This window comes from Patagioenas fasciata, chromosome 8 (genome assembly GCF_037038585.1).
Source record: "Patagioenas fasciata isolate bPatFas1 chromosome 8, bPatFas1.hap1, whole genome shotgun sequence".
Taxonomy (NCBI): domain Eukaryota; kingdom Metazoa; phylum Chordata; class Aves; order Columbiformes; family Columbidae; genus Patagioenas; species Patagioenas fasciata.
Window position 1 is genome coordinate 27,628,046 of NC_092527.1, and position 14,326 is coordinate 27,642,371.

The 14,326-nt window shown below is 52.9% G+C and overlaps 1 protein-coding gene across 3 annotated transcripts; it reads left to right on the top strand.

Moving 5' to 3' along the window:
- The first annotated feature begins 669 nt into the window (after window positions 1–669).
- On the top strand, window positions 670–14,000 carry CPN1 (carboxypeptidase N subunit 1). Of its 3 annotated transcripts, none has more exons than XM_065843997.2 (9): window positions 671–1,079; window positions 5,488–5,684; window positions 6,417–6,572; window positions 7,048–7,191; window positions 8,761–8,872; window positions 9,601–9,740; window positions 10,057–10,156; window positions 12,099–12,217; window positions 13,733–14,000. In XM_065843997.2, exons 1-9 carry the CDS (start codon window positions 857–859, stop codon window positions 13,862–13,864), a joined length of 1,323 nt encoding a protein of 440 aa, XP_065700069.1. In that variant the 5' UTR covers window positions 671–856; the 3' UTR covers window positions 13,865–14,000. The 3 variants fall into 3 exon arrangements, with proteins under 3 accessions (XP_065700070.1, XP_065700069.1, XP_065700068.1); XM_065843996.2 differs by having other exon boundaries at window positions 678–1,079; window positions 7,048–7,230; XM_065843998.2 differs by lacking the exon at window positions 7,048–7,191 and having other exon boundaries at window positions 670–1,079.
- Window positions 14,001–14,326: the final 326 nt, after the last annotated feature.

The following is a 14,326-nucleotide window of genomic DNA, read 5'->3' on the forward strand; positions in this document are numbered from 1 at the left end:
GTCACTTCCAGTGCACAGCAGGGTGACACCTGAGCTCAGAGCAGCGCTCTCCTTGCTGGTATGTGTTCAGTAAACAACGCCTCCATCAGATCCCACGTTGCCCTGTCCCCCCCTTGCGGCTTTCTAGCTGGGCTGCCTGGGTTGGCAGCTCCGGGGACAGCGATGCGATCTGCGCCTCTGTTTGCCGCGGGAGCAGCGGGAATGCCGGAAGAGCAGGGGCCGGGGTACAGGGCCTGGGAGACCTGCAAAGCCTGCGGTGATGTCTCCCTCTGCTTCCCCAGGAGATGGGGCAGGAGAGTAGGAGCGGTTCCGAGCTGGCGGCGAGGCCCCGGGAAGAGCGGCGGGAGCTGCCCGCGCTGAGCAGAGCTGCAGCAGCCGTGCGGTCACCGGGGCCGCCCCGGCACCGTTCCCACCCCGCTCGGCTGCTGCCCCACCGACGGGCTCGACGACGGGCATGCCCCCCGCCCGCCGCCCCCTTCTCCTCTCCCCCGCCCCGCCGCTTGCCGTGCTCTTGGCAGCCCCGACGACCTCCGCAGCCAGTTTTCCAGCCCTGCGCTTCTTCTGTAGTGACAGCCAGTGGCTGCAGGGGCCTGTTTACTATCCGGTTAATAAGTGAGCTGGAGCAGGGGGAAACTTCCCCGACGGCGGAGAGCGCGTTCGCCGCGGCGGGCGGGACGGCGGGCGGGGGGAGCGTTCCTGCGCCGCGGGGCCCCGGCGCGCCCCGCTCCCACCGCCCCCCGCCCGCAGGTGCAGGGGGCTGGCACTCGGAAACTGGAAAGAGCTGGTTGGAGTTTGCACTTTAAGCTCCCGGCTGGGAGGGAACCGGGGGCTCGGAGCTGGTTTGGGCGCCGGGAGGATGGCTCGGTGGTTGCGGCCCCTCGTGGGAGCCCTGATCCTGCTCGAGGGGGCGGCTGCTCTCAGCTTTCTCCACCATCGCTACGAGGAGATGGTGCAGGCCCTGTTCCACGTGCAGAGCCAGTGCCCCTACGTCACCCGCATCTACAGCATCGGCCGCAGCGTCGAGGGCCGACACCTCTACGTGCTGGAGTTCAGCGACTACCCAGGCATCCACGAGCCCTGTAAGTATGGGGGGACAGGGATGCGGCGGTTTGGAGAGGATGGGAGTCATTGCTGCACTCCTGGCCACACAGCACCATTGGGCACAGGGTGGTGGTTATATCCCTTCCTAGGTAGGACTCTCAGTAAAGCCTGGGTGTCAGGCAGTGCTGGCTCTGGCAGGGACCCCACAGCCAGCCCAGGGACGGGCACCCAAAACACATGCGCATGTGCTTTGCTTTCATGAGCTGCAGCGTGGCCTAGGCTCGTACTTTGGACAGAGCTCTGACTTTTCAGCACAGGCTAACACGGGAACCCAGGCAAGTCCATCCGAGCACCACACCTGCAATGCCACCTTCTCCCTCCTAAACCAGAATGGTGCAGGCAGGGGAAGGGAGCATGCACCCTCCACCCTTTGCTGCTGGATAGTGGCAGGAGGGAAGAGTTCAGCCTTTCCTCCTCCAGACCACAAAGCAAGGGGACAGCAAATGAGAAGCCCCAGCTGAGCAGATGCTGTGCTCCCACAGCCCCACGGGCTGTGCAGCCCCTGTGGCAGGCAGGTCTCCGGGATCTCCACCTGCTGCCACGTGGCCCTGCAGAGCCTTGGCAGCCACAGCCCCCGGAGCTGCTGCCTGTGCAGCGTGGGGACGCTGCCAGGCCAGACCTTGCTGGCAGCCAGGTGCCCTATGGAGGGCTGAGGGAACCAGACGGCTCCCAGGCTGGGGGCATATGCACAGGGCTTCCTCACTTCCCCGTCTTGTGCCCCAGAGCCACAGAAGCAGACAGGGCTCTGCCTGCTTTTTGCAGGATCTTTTGCATTTTCAAATCCTGGCTTGGTCTCTGGTGTGGTTAAACACAGGGGCTGACAAGTACAGGCAGCCAAGTCACGTGCAAAAGTGCTGGCAGCACTGCAGGGGTGAGCAGGACCTGTATCTGTACCCCCCTCAGCAGAGCAGCCCGCCCAAACTGCACTGTACTCTCTGCTCCCCTCCTGAAGCCCAGAGTATTGCCTTCAGGGGTGCCAGGGCATGGGATGGAAGGCTTCCCACCCTGACCTCCTCCATGCCAGCTCCATTTGGTACAGGGAAACTTGCATAGTCCTGAGGACACCTCGGGAACCTCCACAGCACAAAGTAAGGAGTGAGCAAAGGGCATGGGCAATGTGCCAGTGGATTTTATACCTGCAGAGCTTCAGGAGAGCAGCCGGAAGGGCCATAGGAGGTGACAGAGATCTCCTCTGCCCCAGGTGGGCAGCATGGACCTGTGGCCCGGTCTGTAGCATGGGCCACCTTCAGGCTGCCCTGTAAGCATGTAGCATGAGGATTTCGGGAATCTGTGGGCTCCCTTGAAGGCCATGGAAAGTAACTCCGAAAGTAACTCTCCGAAAAGAGTTAATGAGCATATGTGCAGTAATTAGGGTCTGTGTGGCTATGTGGGTAATGTTTAGGGGTCTGCATATTGAAAAGGCTTACAAGTCCTGCCACAGACTCAAACAAAGCAGTGAAGAATCCCTGCTGAGACCTTAAATAAAGGCTGCGCATATCCCAAGGACATTTTTATAGTTTTTATAACTGGATTACCTAATTAAACCAGTTCTCATGTCTCCTGAAATCTAACCAGGTCAAAACACATTGCCCACTTGTGGTCTCCTGCACTGAGGCACAGTGATCAAAATATATGGAAAAGCACAAGGCGTGGGGGATTTTGGAGGCAGCAGATGCGTGACGCATGGCCCTGTGGTGCTTTTGCCCCCGGGATCATGGCAGACACCGTGTGTGGCAGTGGGGCTGCATGCTGCCACGGTGAGTCTGGCTGCTGCTGGTGGCTGTGAAACTCATGGTGCAATGGGAGTCTCCAGTTCTGGCACAGACGGCATTTATAATGACACCCTGCTTTTCCTTGTTCTTCTCTGACCCTTTCATGTGAAATTCAGCCTTCCTTTTTAACCAAATTCCCCTGGTATCTCTCATCTTACCAGTGCTAACTCCAGCCTGCAAGGGGACATTATATTTTCCCACATGTAACTGCTCTAAAAGCACCTCTGAGAAAGCATAACCTATCCCTCATGTGTGGTGCCTCTCCTGCAGCAAAAAAAGCAAGTCCTGCTCTGGGCACTGTCTGTCTGCAGTCTCTAAATCTGTATTTCATCAGAGAATGGTTTGGGTTGGAAGGGACCTTAAAGATCATCTAGTTCCAAACCCCCTGCCATGGGCAGGGGCACCTTCCACTAGACCAGGTTGCTCGAAGCCCCATCCAACCTGGCCTTGAACACTTTCAGGGATGGGGCATCCACAGCTTTTCTAGGCAACCTGTTCCAGTGCCTCACCACCTTGTATCTAATCTAAATCTATCCTCTTTCTGTTTAAAGCCATCACCTTTTGTCCTATCACTACATGTCCTTGTAAAAAGTCCCTCTTCAGCTTTCTTGTCCATCCCCTTTAGGTACTGAAAGGCTGCAATAAGATTCCCCTGGAGCCTTCTCTTCTCCAGGCTGAACAACCCCGACTCTCTCAGCCTGTCTTCATGGAAGAGGTGCTCCAGCCCTCTTATAATCTTTATGACCCTGCTCTGGACTCTCTCCAACAGGTCCATGTCCTTCTTATGTTGAGGGCCAGAGCTGAACACAGTATTCAAGGTGGGGTCTCATGAGAGTGGAATAGACAGAGAGAATCACCTCCCTTGACCTCCTGGTCACACTTGTTTTGATGCAGCCCCAGACACAGTTGGCTTTCTGCACTGCAAGTGCACATTGCCAGGTTATGTTGAGCTTCTCAGCAACCAACACCCTCAAGTTCTTCTCCTCAGGGCTGCTCTCAATCTATTCTCTACCCAGCCTGTATTTGTGCTTGGGATTTTGTCTACCCAGGTGAAGGACCTTGCAGTTGGCCTTTTTTAAACTTCATGATGTTCGCACAGGCCCAGCTCTCAAGCCTATCGAGGTCCTTCTGTATGGCATCCCTTCCCTCCAGCGTGTCAGCTGCACCACAGAGCTTGGTGTCAGCCATAAACTTGCTGAGGGTGCACTCAGTCCCACTGTCCATATCAGCAACAAAGATGTTAAACAGTGCCAGTCCCAATACCAGCCCCGCTTGTCACCAGTCTCCACTTGGACATTGAGCTGTTGACCATAATTCCTTGAGTGCGACAGTCCAGCCAATCTTTTATCCACTGACTGGTCCATTCATCAAATCCACGTCTCTCCAGTTTAGAGACAAAGATGTGACTCAGGACAATGTCAAATGCTTTGCACAAGTCCAGGTAGATGATGTTAGTTGCTCTTCTCTTATCCACCAATGCTGTAACCCCCTTGTAGAAGGCCAACAAATTTGTCGGGCATGATTGCTCTTAGTGAAGCCATGTTGACTGTCACCAATCATCTCCTTATTTCCCATGTGTTTTAGCACGGTTTCCAGGAGGATCTGTTCCACGATCTTGCTGGGCTCAGAGGTGAGACTGACTGGCCTGTAGTTCTCTGGGTCTTCCTTTATTCTCTTTTTAAAAATGAGGGGTATGTTTTCCTTTTTCCAGTCAGTGGAAACTTCACTGGACTGCCACAACTTCTCAAATATTATGGGTAGTGGCTTAGCAATTTCATCTGCCAGTTCCCTCAGGAGACTGTGACCTCATTTTAGAAAAGTCAGTGGCAAGAAACCTTTTTGCTTGTAATTAAATTGCCTGAGGGACAGTTTGATCCATATTCAACTCAATCACTGAGGGTTTCTCCAGACTTTTGTCCCTGTCCTTTGAGGGTAAGGAAGCCTCTAAACCTTTCCCTTGGAGGCAGGTGAAGGGGAGGAAGAGGAGAAGCTGCTGATGCCTCCCACCACTCCAGGAGTCAGGGGCTGACAGGCAGCAGCCAGAGGCGACCGTGCCCTTTCAGTGAAAGAGCGTGGCTCATCCCAAGCCAGAGATTGATTTTATCCTGCTGAGTAGTGAAAAACTCCTTTCTGCATGCAGAGCCAGGAATGTACCATGCTGGTGAGAGGCACTGAGAGCAAACAGTGAAGGGCAGAGGTGGTAGAAATGGGCTGTTTTCTCCTCTGCTGCCCACCGCAGAGTTGGGAGGCCCCGGGACCCCAGGGCTCGGGGCAGCAGCAACACTGCTGGTGCTCCATGGTCCCTCTGTGCTGCCTCTGCCCAGTCTGAGACCAAACCACTGGCAAATACATCCTCTTGTGTGCTCTGAAGGCAAGCAGCGACTTGCGGAGAGCCAGAGCTGCTCCCAGGGGTGCTGTGCGAAACTCATATGGGAGCCCATATGAGAACTGTGCCACTCTCCCTCATTGGGGTTTCCATTTTCCAAGGGAAAGGGCTATTTCACACCATTTACTGGGCATCCTTTGGACTTGCCCAGGCTCCCTGCAGTAGGTATTGGCTTTTACCCCTGTGGCAGCCTTGGCTGACGGTTTCACTCTCTGTTGCTCTCTCTAGTGGAGCCCGAGTTCAAGTATGTTGGGAACATGCATGGGAATGAGGTGCTGGGCCGTGAGCTGCTGCTGCAACTCTCCGAGTTCCTGTGCGAGGAGTACCGCCGGGGCAATGAGCGCATCACCCGCCTCATCCACGACACACGCATACACATCATGCCCTCCATGAACCCCGACGGGTACGAAGTGGCTGCCAAGCAGGTACCAGGCAGCGATTGCCTCCTCCAGCTGGGTAGGGGCAGAAAGCCCTTCAGATCCCTGCGAGATCCCCTTCACCGTGCCTGTGGGGAGGGAGCATCCTTCCGCTCCATGCTCTGCCAAACTCGGCCTCCTCAACTGGCATAATTGCTCCTCTTCTCTAGTGCCAAGGGCTCGTGCTGTGTGTCCTGCCCCAGGTGGCCCTGGCAGGTGGTGGAGGAGGCTTCCTACACCTGCCTTGCCCTCTCCAGAAGTTATTTGTCACAGGATGGTCACTGCAAACTCCCTACCCCAGATGGGAGAAGTGGTAGCTGAATGCCACTGTCATGAGCAAATGGGGACATGAGGGTGAGGCAGGGGGGAAGCCCTCTAGTCCTCCCCAAAAACCTCACCCTTCATAGAATCATAGAACGTCAGGAGTTGGAAGGGACCCACAAGGACCATCAAGTCCAACTTCACACTGGTATAACTCAGGAAAATATTTTATTTGTGTCTCTTCTGGTTGAGGCAAATTATTTATTTGGCTCATGCCTTGCTCTCTCACCCTGGAAAACAAATATTGTTATTGACTTTCCCTGTCAGTACCAATACTTTTTATTCTCCTGCCAGCAATAACATGCATGTTGTGACTCAAATGCACAAAGCACTGTTAGGACAGCCAGTCCTTGTCACCCTGACACCCGGCCTGCTTGCGCGCACCCTGTACTCACCCCCGTGATGCACTTTGCCCTGCAGGGCCCAGACAGCAACGGGTACTTGACGGGGAGGAACAACGCCAATGGAGTGGACTTGAATCGCAACTTCCCTGACCTCAACACATTCATGTACTACAGTGGGGAAATCAGCGGGCCAAATCATCATATCCCACTGCCTGACAACTGGAAAAGCCAGGTACCTGTCTAAGGTGCTGTGAGGGCTTTGGCATCTTCTTACAGTGGCCCAGCACCCTAGCAGATATACTGTCCTTTGGCTTGCATGTTGCTTGTCTCCTTCCCTGTGCCTCCAGCATGCAGAGAAACCATGTAATCCTGCCCTGTATCACAACTTGCACCTCTGCCAGGAGAGGCTGGCATCACAGCCAGCTTAGGAAGGAGGCTGCAATTCAGAGGAGGTGGCACGTGCTGGCTAATGCCTGTGCCTTGGGTTTTGGGGCTGTGCTGGGAGAGCTGTAGCAAGGTGTGCACCAGAGGAGCCAGCTCTGTGCACTAGGGTGGGCGGTGGACAGTGGAGGAAGCTGCAGGAGCTGAAGCAGGCACGTTGCAAGGTAGGGTCTGATGTGACTGATCACACCACAGCCCAACACAGACCAGCAGCTGGCCCAGAGGTGGCTGAGCTCTTCTCCTTGTCTCCGGCCCTCTCCTCACAGGTGGAGCCGGAGACGTTGGCTGTGATCCAGTGGATCAGCAGCTACAACTTTGTGCTCTCAGCCAACCTGCACGGTGGAGCGGTGGTGGCAAATTACCCCTATGACAAGTCCCAGGACCAGCGGTTCAGGAGCCACCGGCGCACGGTAAACACACCTACCCCCGACGACAAGTTGTTTCAGAAGGTGAGCACGGCCCCAGTGGGCCAGGGCATTCCCACAGCCCTGGCAGGGTGTGGCGTACAAGAGCTGGCTGGGAACCTCTGGGTCACTGCCTCACACAGGAGCCAAGCCAGGAAACGTGTTGGAAATAGCCTTTAGCAGACTGCGGCATTGCTGCCAGCCGCTGGCTCGTGAGCCAGCTCAGGGCAGTCCCACTGTGAGCTGGTTCTACTGCATGGACAGGCCAGTAGTAACCCTACGGAGCCCCTTCCTCATCCATGCCATGTTTAGGTTCCCCATAACCCCAGTACCACCCTGTTCTTCCAGAGCTGGAGCCTGCCCTCACCTTTGCTTCACCATCGTAGCATGTATATGTGTATATGTTTGCTTGTTTGTTTGTTCTTCCTGGAGAGGTGGCAGGGTTTGTTTGGGGGTCTGCTGAGAGCAGGATATGGGAGGTGGGTGCCCAGCTGGGGCTTGTGGATAGTGAAGAATAAGAAATACAACAAAAAGAGCGCAAAGAGAATAGGCAGACATCAGGGAATGTATCAGTGAGCTGCTGATCCTGCTAGTTCTAGCTGAAGCCTGTGGTTTTACTCTATTGTTAAAACGTCCTCGAAAACAGTGCCTTCAGTCACTGCTTCCATTAGGAAATACCCAGCACAAGAAAAAGCAAGTCTGCATTAGAACAGTTAATGAGAAAAATAAGTCTGAGCTGGAGTTCAGCCTTCTCTGGAAGCAGAGGCTGTGCAGGGGCTTGCCAGGACCTGCTGGGATCAGGGCTGCACTCAGACCCAGATGTAGAGAGGCTGCAGTCTGGGGCGTAGCCTAATGACACTCACATAGCCTCAGAAATCAGAAGTGTTGCAAAGTATCTGTTTTCCTGCTGATAGCAGATTACACAGCTATCTGAACCATAATACAAAGCTATAGAGTTTCCATTAGAAAATGCAAACAGCAATCTCTTAAACTGTGTCCTACACAGAGGGCAAACTTTGGATGTAGTGGCCTGATTTTAGCCCTGCCATCATGCCTAAAAGTAAGCAGTAGTCTTAATAAGGGTGATAAACAAGTGGTTGCCAGAACCAGAAGATGCCCAAATTATTTCTTAATACAAATTCCCCTGATATATGTGATATTTGCATCAGCAATGACACTGGTTAGTTTTCCTCGCATATTTGCTCCCCATGTTAGTGCCATTTGAGATGTGTGGGCCAGCAGTGATGGGGCTGGATGCCCCTGCATGGGCCCACTGCCCTCCACTTCCCCTCGTCTCAGTGGGAGCACAGCAGAAGCAGCCTGTGCCATCAGCAAGCCTCCAGCTTGCCAGATTTCTGCTCTTCCTCCTCCACCTTCATCTGCCAACATTTCATAGAGGTCCTGGCACTTCATATTGTATTTCATGGCAGTAAAATGCAGGGGCTGTCTCCTGTCTGACTTCCCTCCCACACTCCCCAGCAAAGCCCATGCAGGAGGGGGGATGTTTTGCCCAGTGTTGGGCAGGGTCCCCAGCCACACAGTGCTGGAGCAGTGACCAATGGCTGCTCTCTTTAGCTGGCCAAGACCTACTCGTACGCTCACGGATGGATGCACCGTGGCTGGAACTGCGGGGACTACTTTGCTGATGGCATCACAAATGGGGCATCCTGGTACTCGCTCAGCAAAGGTAAGTGCTGGGCAGGTGAGCACCACCTGCAGCAAGGTGTTCAGCTGAAGAGAGGTGAAGGGATAGACAAGAAACCTCAGGATGGGATGGACTGGGGAAGGGCTGTGGTGATAGCTCTGTGCCCATTACTAGATACGGTTGCGGTGTCTGCACCTCAGACTGGGAAGTGGCTTGAGAAGACTGGAAGTGGCTTGGGAAAGAGCCACAGAAGTAGTCAAGGTCTGCAGAGAGCTGCTATGTGCTGCTGGATGAAAGAAGCATTTATCTGTTAGTGTATTTGAAAATGCTATGCTGTAACTCCATCAGGAACCACAACTGTGACCAACGGGAAGACATTTCTCATAGTGGCTAGCTCCTGAAAAATCTGATTAAAAAAGGCATAATGAAGAAACTGAAGATCAGCAAATTAGGCTAGAAAAGAGACTGGAGAGCAACTGGAAAGGGACATACAGCCCCTGTGGTACCAAACTTCCCTGAGCTTCTGGAGTCAGAGTGGTGAATGATCTGTCTGAAGGAGGGAGTCAGGTGGCTATAAGGGAGGGAGCCGCACCAGGGGAGAAGGTGCTGGTTGTGCTGCATGGAGGGAGGAGGCTGCACCTGTGGAGCAAAGAAGAAGAGCAAGACAATTCTACTGGAAGACAGACATGGGTCAGGATGCCTGGGAGATGGGAGCGGGGCAGAAAGGGGGCCTTGGGTTCCCCTGGCCATGGGGTCTTCTTCTCTTCCAGGCATGCAGGACTTCAACTACCTCTACACCAACTGCTTTGAAATCACTCTGGAGCTGAGTTGCAATAAGTTCCCGCCTGAAGAAGACCTGGAGCGACAATGGATGGCTAACCGGGAGGCCCTTGTTGCTTTCATGGAAGAGGTAAGGGGGCAGTCCTGGGACCTATGCCTTTCTCCTGAAGGCTTCCATGGGTCCCAGCCCTGGTGGCAAGAGACCAATGGAACCTGGGAACACAGGGGTGGAAAGGAGGTGGTTGTGGAGCTCACTGGGTGTTCTAGTTGGCAGGCTTTGGGAGGGTTTTTGTTTCTTAGACTGGCTGTGCTGGGGAGAACCAGGAGATCCAAGGGTATGGGGAAAGATAGGGTTGTCACCAGAGCTCTGCACTCCTCCAGTGCTGGCAATATCCTCTTGAGCAAAGGAGGGTCCTTGGCCCAGCAGTCTGTCTCCCTCCCTACAGGTTCACCAGGGCATCAAAGGGATGGTGTCAGACGAGAACAACAATGGTGTTGCAGGAGCAGTGATTTCTGTCCAGGGAATCAGCCATGACATCACCTCTGGTGGGTTGTTGGTCCCCTTGCATGCTGTCCCTTTTGGATACAGCCTCTTGGAGACTATCTGGGTATGTGGGAGGGGTTTAGCAGGGGAGGCTATAAGATGCGTGACCAGTATGGTTTACTTCTGAAAAACATTAGGTGTGAGGATTGAGCAGTGCACAGTGCACAGTATTTGTGCATGCTGGACCGGGGAGGACTTAAGGCTTGGGAAAAATGAGGTGAGAACTGGAATGCAAACCTTACTGTGAAGGACTTCAGAAAGTCAATTCTGATTTTATCTCAGAGAAAAGAGAAAATGCATTTATATATAATCAAAGAGAAGACTGAGGGAATAATCTACTCAAGTATCTAAGTATCTACACAGTGCTGAGAAGGTTGATAATGAAGGACACAATGGCAGATCAAGATGAAAGGCTGAAAGTTCAAGACAAAATTAGACTGAGAATGAAGTGCCACTTCAGTTTATCCAAGTTATGGTGGTTTCTCCTTTGCTGGCCGATTTTAACCTGCTTTTCATAAACACCCTTCTCTAGCCAGACCAGACATTACACTCTGGCCACAGAAAATAGCTGATACTCCAGCTCTCCAGAGGCTGGACTATGATATCATCAAAACTCCTTCTGGCTATAGGACTGTGACCCAGTGACACTCTAATATTCTGCACTTATTATGTCAGCCTGCATGAGAAAGGGGAGTGTGTGAGAGATCACGGAATTATGGAGCTGCTGGCTGCGAGAGCCCTCTGGGGCTTAGAACAGAATTGTCCCCAGCGTTGACTCTGATCAGGCGTTACTCCCTCCAGCCAATTCTCACTGACACCCAAGGATGGAGATTTCACAGCTTCTCTGCTGTCCTGTGCCAGGGCTGCACCACCTTCACAGTGAAGCTGTGCTCCCCAGTCCACCCTGAAGCTCCTGAGCTGCCATCTGTGGCTGCTGCACCTCGTTGTATCACCTGGCACTGCTCAGAGGAGTTTGGCTCCAGCACCTTTGCAGTTGCCCTTCAAGTAGCTGCTGGCTGTGAGCAGATCCCTCTCTGCCTCCTCCCAGCCAGGCTGAACCCACCTGGCTCCCCTGGCTTTCCTTGTGGGGCCTTAGCTCTCCCTGTGGGTCAGGAGCTCTGGTTCTCTGATGTCCCTCTTGAGCAGGGGGCACCAGAATTGGGCACAGTATCCAAGTGCAGCCTCTCTGGGACAGAACAGAGGGAGAAAATGATCCCCTTTGACCTGCCAGACACCCTCCCTCTTTTCTCTTGGAAGCCCCAGACTTCTGTGTCTCACACCAGTTAGCCTCACAAGCCAAAGTGGTACAGACTGCCTGTAATTATTTCTCAAATTTGCAGTACACATCCAGTTTCACAGATGGGAGTACACTGAAATTGTCTAAGTAATTCATAATTTGCTGCTGCCTCATTGTTGGCCATCTCCTGTCCCTAACCAGACCAGTGCACAGTCCATCAAAATGCTCCTGGGGCTTCCTTGTGCAGGGAGAATCAGGTAGGGCAGCAACTGAGCTGATGAGCGATTTAAACCCACTGATAACCTGAATGTGCCAAAACTGTATATGACAGGAATTAGAGATTGTGTTATGCATAAAGAATCAGACTGGAGATGATTGCCCTCAGATCTGCTGTCATCTGACTGGTGAATGCTCAGATGTGCAGCCTCCCTGCACAGACACAGCCAATGCTGCTGTGCCATCTCCTGTCATTTGGTGTTTACTTGCAGACTGACCTCTACTCTGTAGCACTAACGAGATATGACATGCAGTCTACCAATGTGAATCCAACCTCATGGTAGCTAGCAGATCTGGAAGGAAGGCCAAAAACTGTGGGTTTTGAAGGCTACACATCCTCAAGGAAGTTCACCCAGCAAGAGCTACTGAAATAGCTTTTGCTCTGCTCCCTCTACATCCTGAGTGCTTTCTCTTCTCATCCTGTGTTCCAGGTGATAAGGGGGATTATTTCCGGCTGCTGCTGCCTGGCACTTACACTGTCACAGCCTCTGCAGAGGGGTACCAGCCCCAGACAGTGACAACAACAGTGGGCCCAGCTGCTCCTTCATTGGTGAGTCAGGCTGCATAGTCACCTGGGTGCCTCCAAATGTCTTCAGCCCTGGAAGAAAAAAACGCAGCAGAAGATGTCTAGTGACCTGTAGAGAAAGGAGATGGGATGTAGAGCATTGCCAGGAGCTACATGCTGTCTGCTTTGGCAGACAGAGGGCTCCACACAACTCACAGAGAGGGACAGGGTGAAGGCAATGCCATGTGCCTCTCAGTTCCTTACTGAGGGCTCACAGCTGCACTGGGCTGCCCTGACAGTTCCTGTGTCCCTCTGCCTTCTGGCCATGGGGACAGAGCCCCCTGGCTCGTTGGGGCTGCTGCTCTTTAGCTCTCCCTCCATCCTCCCCACTTTCCAGGATGTGATAATATGGAAGGAACATCTGTTCCCTGAGGTTCCGCTTGCCCCCTGGCTCTGTGGGTTTCAGTGCTCTGCTGTCGCCTCCATCCTGCCTGGAACCAAACACATTATCAAACTTATAGCAAGAGGCTGAGGTCTGCCCTTCTTTCTGCCGAGAGCACCCAAGACAGATGGGGACTGGATGCCAACAAAGAACAGCCAAGCACCTTTGGAAGATGAGGTGAAACCAGGTGCTCTTGCTAGCAGTGTGGCCCCTACAGCACCCTTCTGAGGGCAGGCTGGACAACTAGGACTTGCTTATAAAAACAGCGGGTGGTGGCCCCTGCCCCCTGCTGTTGCCTGTGAGCACAGCAGGACTGCAGATGCAGCCTCTGAGGGCTAACAAGAACCCCCTGGCTGCGTCGTACTGGCACATAATTTGCTACGCTGCATGTACACTAGTCAGGCTCTGCCGTAAATACACTGTGGTGGTTCTCCCACCCTCTGTCTCTTCATCCCACCCTACCCAGCCTCTGAAGTTCTTCCAGAGCTGCCCTTTTCTCAGGATTATAAACCTTCTAATTTTCGTCCTAAATTTATTTATGGTCAGTTTATTCCTTTTTGTTCTTATGCCAACATTTTGCTTTAAATAGCCCCTCTTCTTCCCTGGTATTTATTCCCTGATTTATTTATAGAGAGCTGCAAGCCCAGTCCTAGCCTTTGTTTTGCTAGGTTAAGCACCCAGCTCTTTGGCTTTCCTTTTTGAAAATAGATTTTCCTTTTGCCATGTTGTTGTAGAAGAGTGATTTGCAGATGCAAAGCAATGCTATTTCTCTACTCTCTCATGAAAAAAGATGAAGAAAGAGCATAGCTCAGTCACCTGCCTTTCACAGTACATCTTCCAAACCATCCTAGGGCATTGCATTGCCATAGGAGCAACTCTCTGCATAAGAAATGTAGCTGAGTGTTGGTACAACATTTTCCATGGGGAGAAAAAAAAATGTCTCTAGCTGATTTAAGCACTGAGTTCCCATTGTAGCCTAACACTGGCTGAGGCCCCTTTTTGCTTGTCTTGGCCCTAGAGTCAGTTTCGAAGTCTCTCGGCAGAGGCAGGCCTTGCAGACCCCTGAGCCAGCAGAGCACACACATGGCGTTACATGGTTATTTTTGTTCTTTCTCCAGGTGCATTTCCAGCTCAAACAAGATGTAGTGAGGAAGCCCCCAGAGCGTAAAGCCTCAGGCACGCGCATGAACAACAAAGCCCTTCAGAAGAAGGTAGTGCCAAGAGCCACCCGTCGGGGGACTCAAAAATGAGGACAGCTCACTTGGCTGAGAGCTGGGGGAAGCTGTTGATACAAGGCCTGGCTGATGACTCCAGCCAGTGAACTTTCCAACAGTCCAGCATGAAACTAGCCCAAATTATTAGGTTATTAAATGAGGAAGTATTTAATCCCTGAGCAAATTGTGAAGTCATTCACAACAAAGTGTGTCTGGGCTGTGGTTTCCCAGTCAGCATCTCAGTAGCTGCTGAGTTCTCCTCTGCACTTGCTCCATCTAGGATACCTCTGCTCCCTTTACTCCTGGACTCAGTTGCTACAACTCACATGAGATGCCCAGCATTGGTGCAAAGCAGGGTGAATGAATCCCTCCCTGGTCTTTGCTGGACTCACAAACTGGGCATGTGAATCCTGGCACTAAGTCCTCTGGGTTTGAGTGCCATGCTTCTCCTTCAGGTAAGGACAGTTGCTGCCTGCAAACCTAAAATAGTGAGAGGTC

Coding starts and splice junctions, on each gene's coding strand:
- CPN1 (XM_065843996.2), top strand. CDS start 857: ATGGCTCGGTGGTTGCGGCCCCTCGTGGGAGCCCTGATCCTGCTCGAG. Junction 7,231..8,760: donor ACGACAAGTTGTTTCAGAAG/GTGAGCACGGCC, acceptor TGCTCTCTTTAG/CTGGCCAAGACCTACTCGTA. Junction 8,873..9,600: donor CTGGTACTCGCTCAGCAAAG/GTAAGTGCTGGG, acceptor CTTCTCTTCCAG/GCATGCAGGACTTCAACTAC.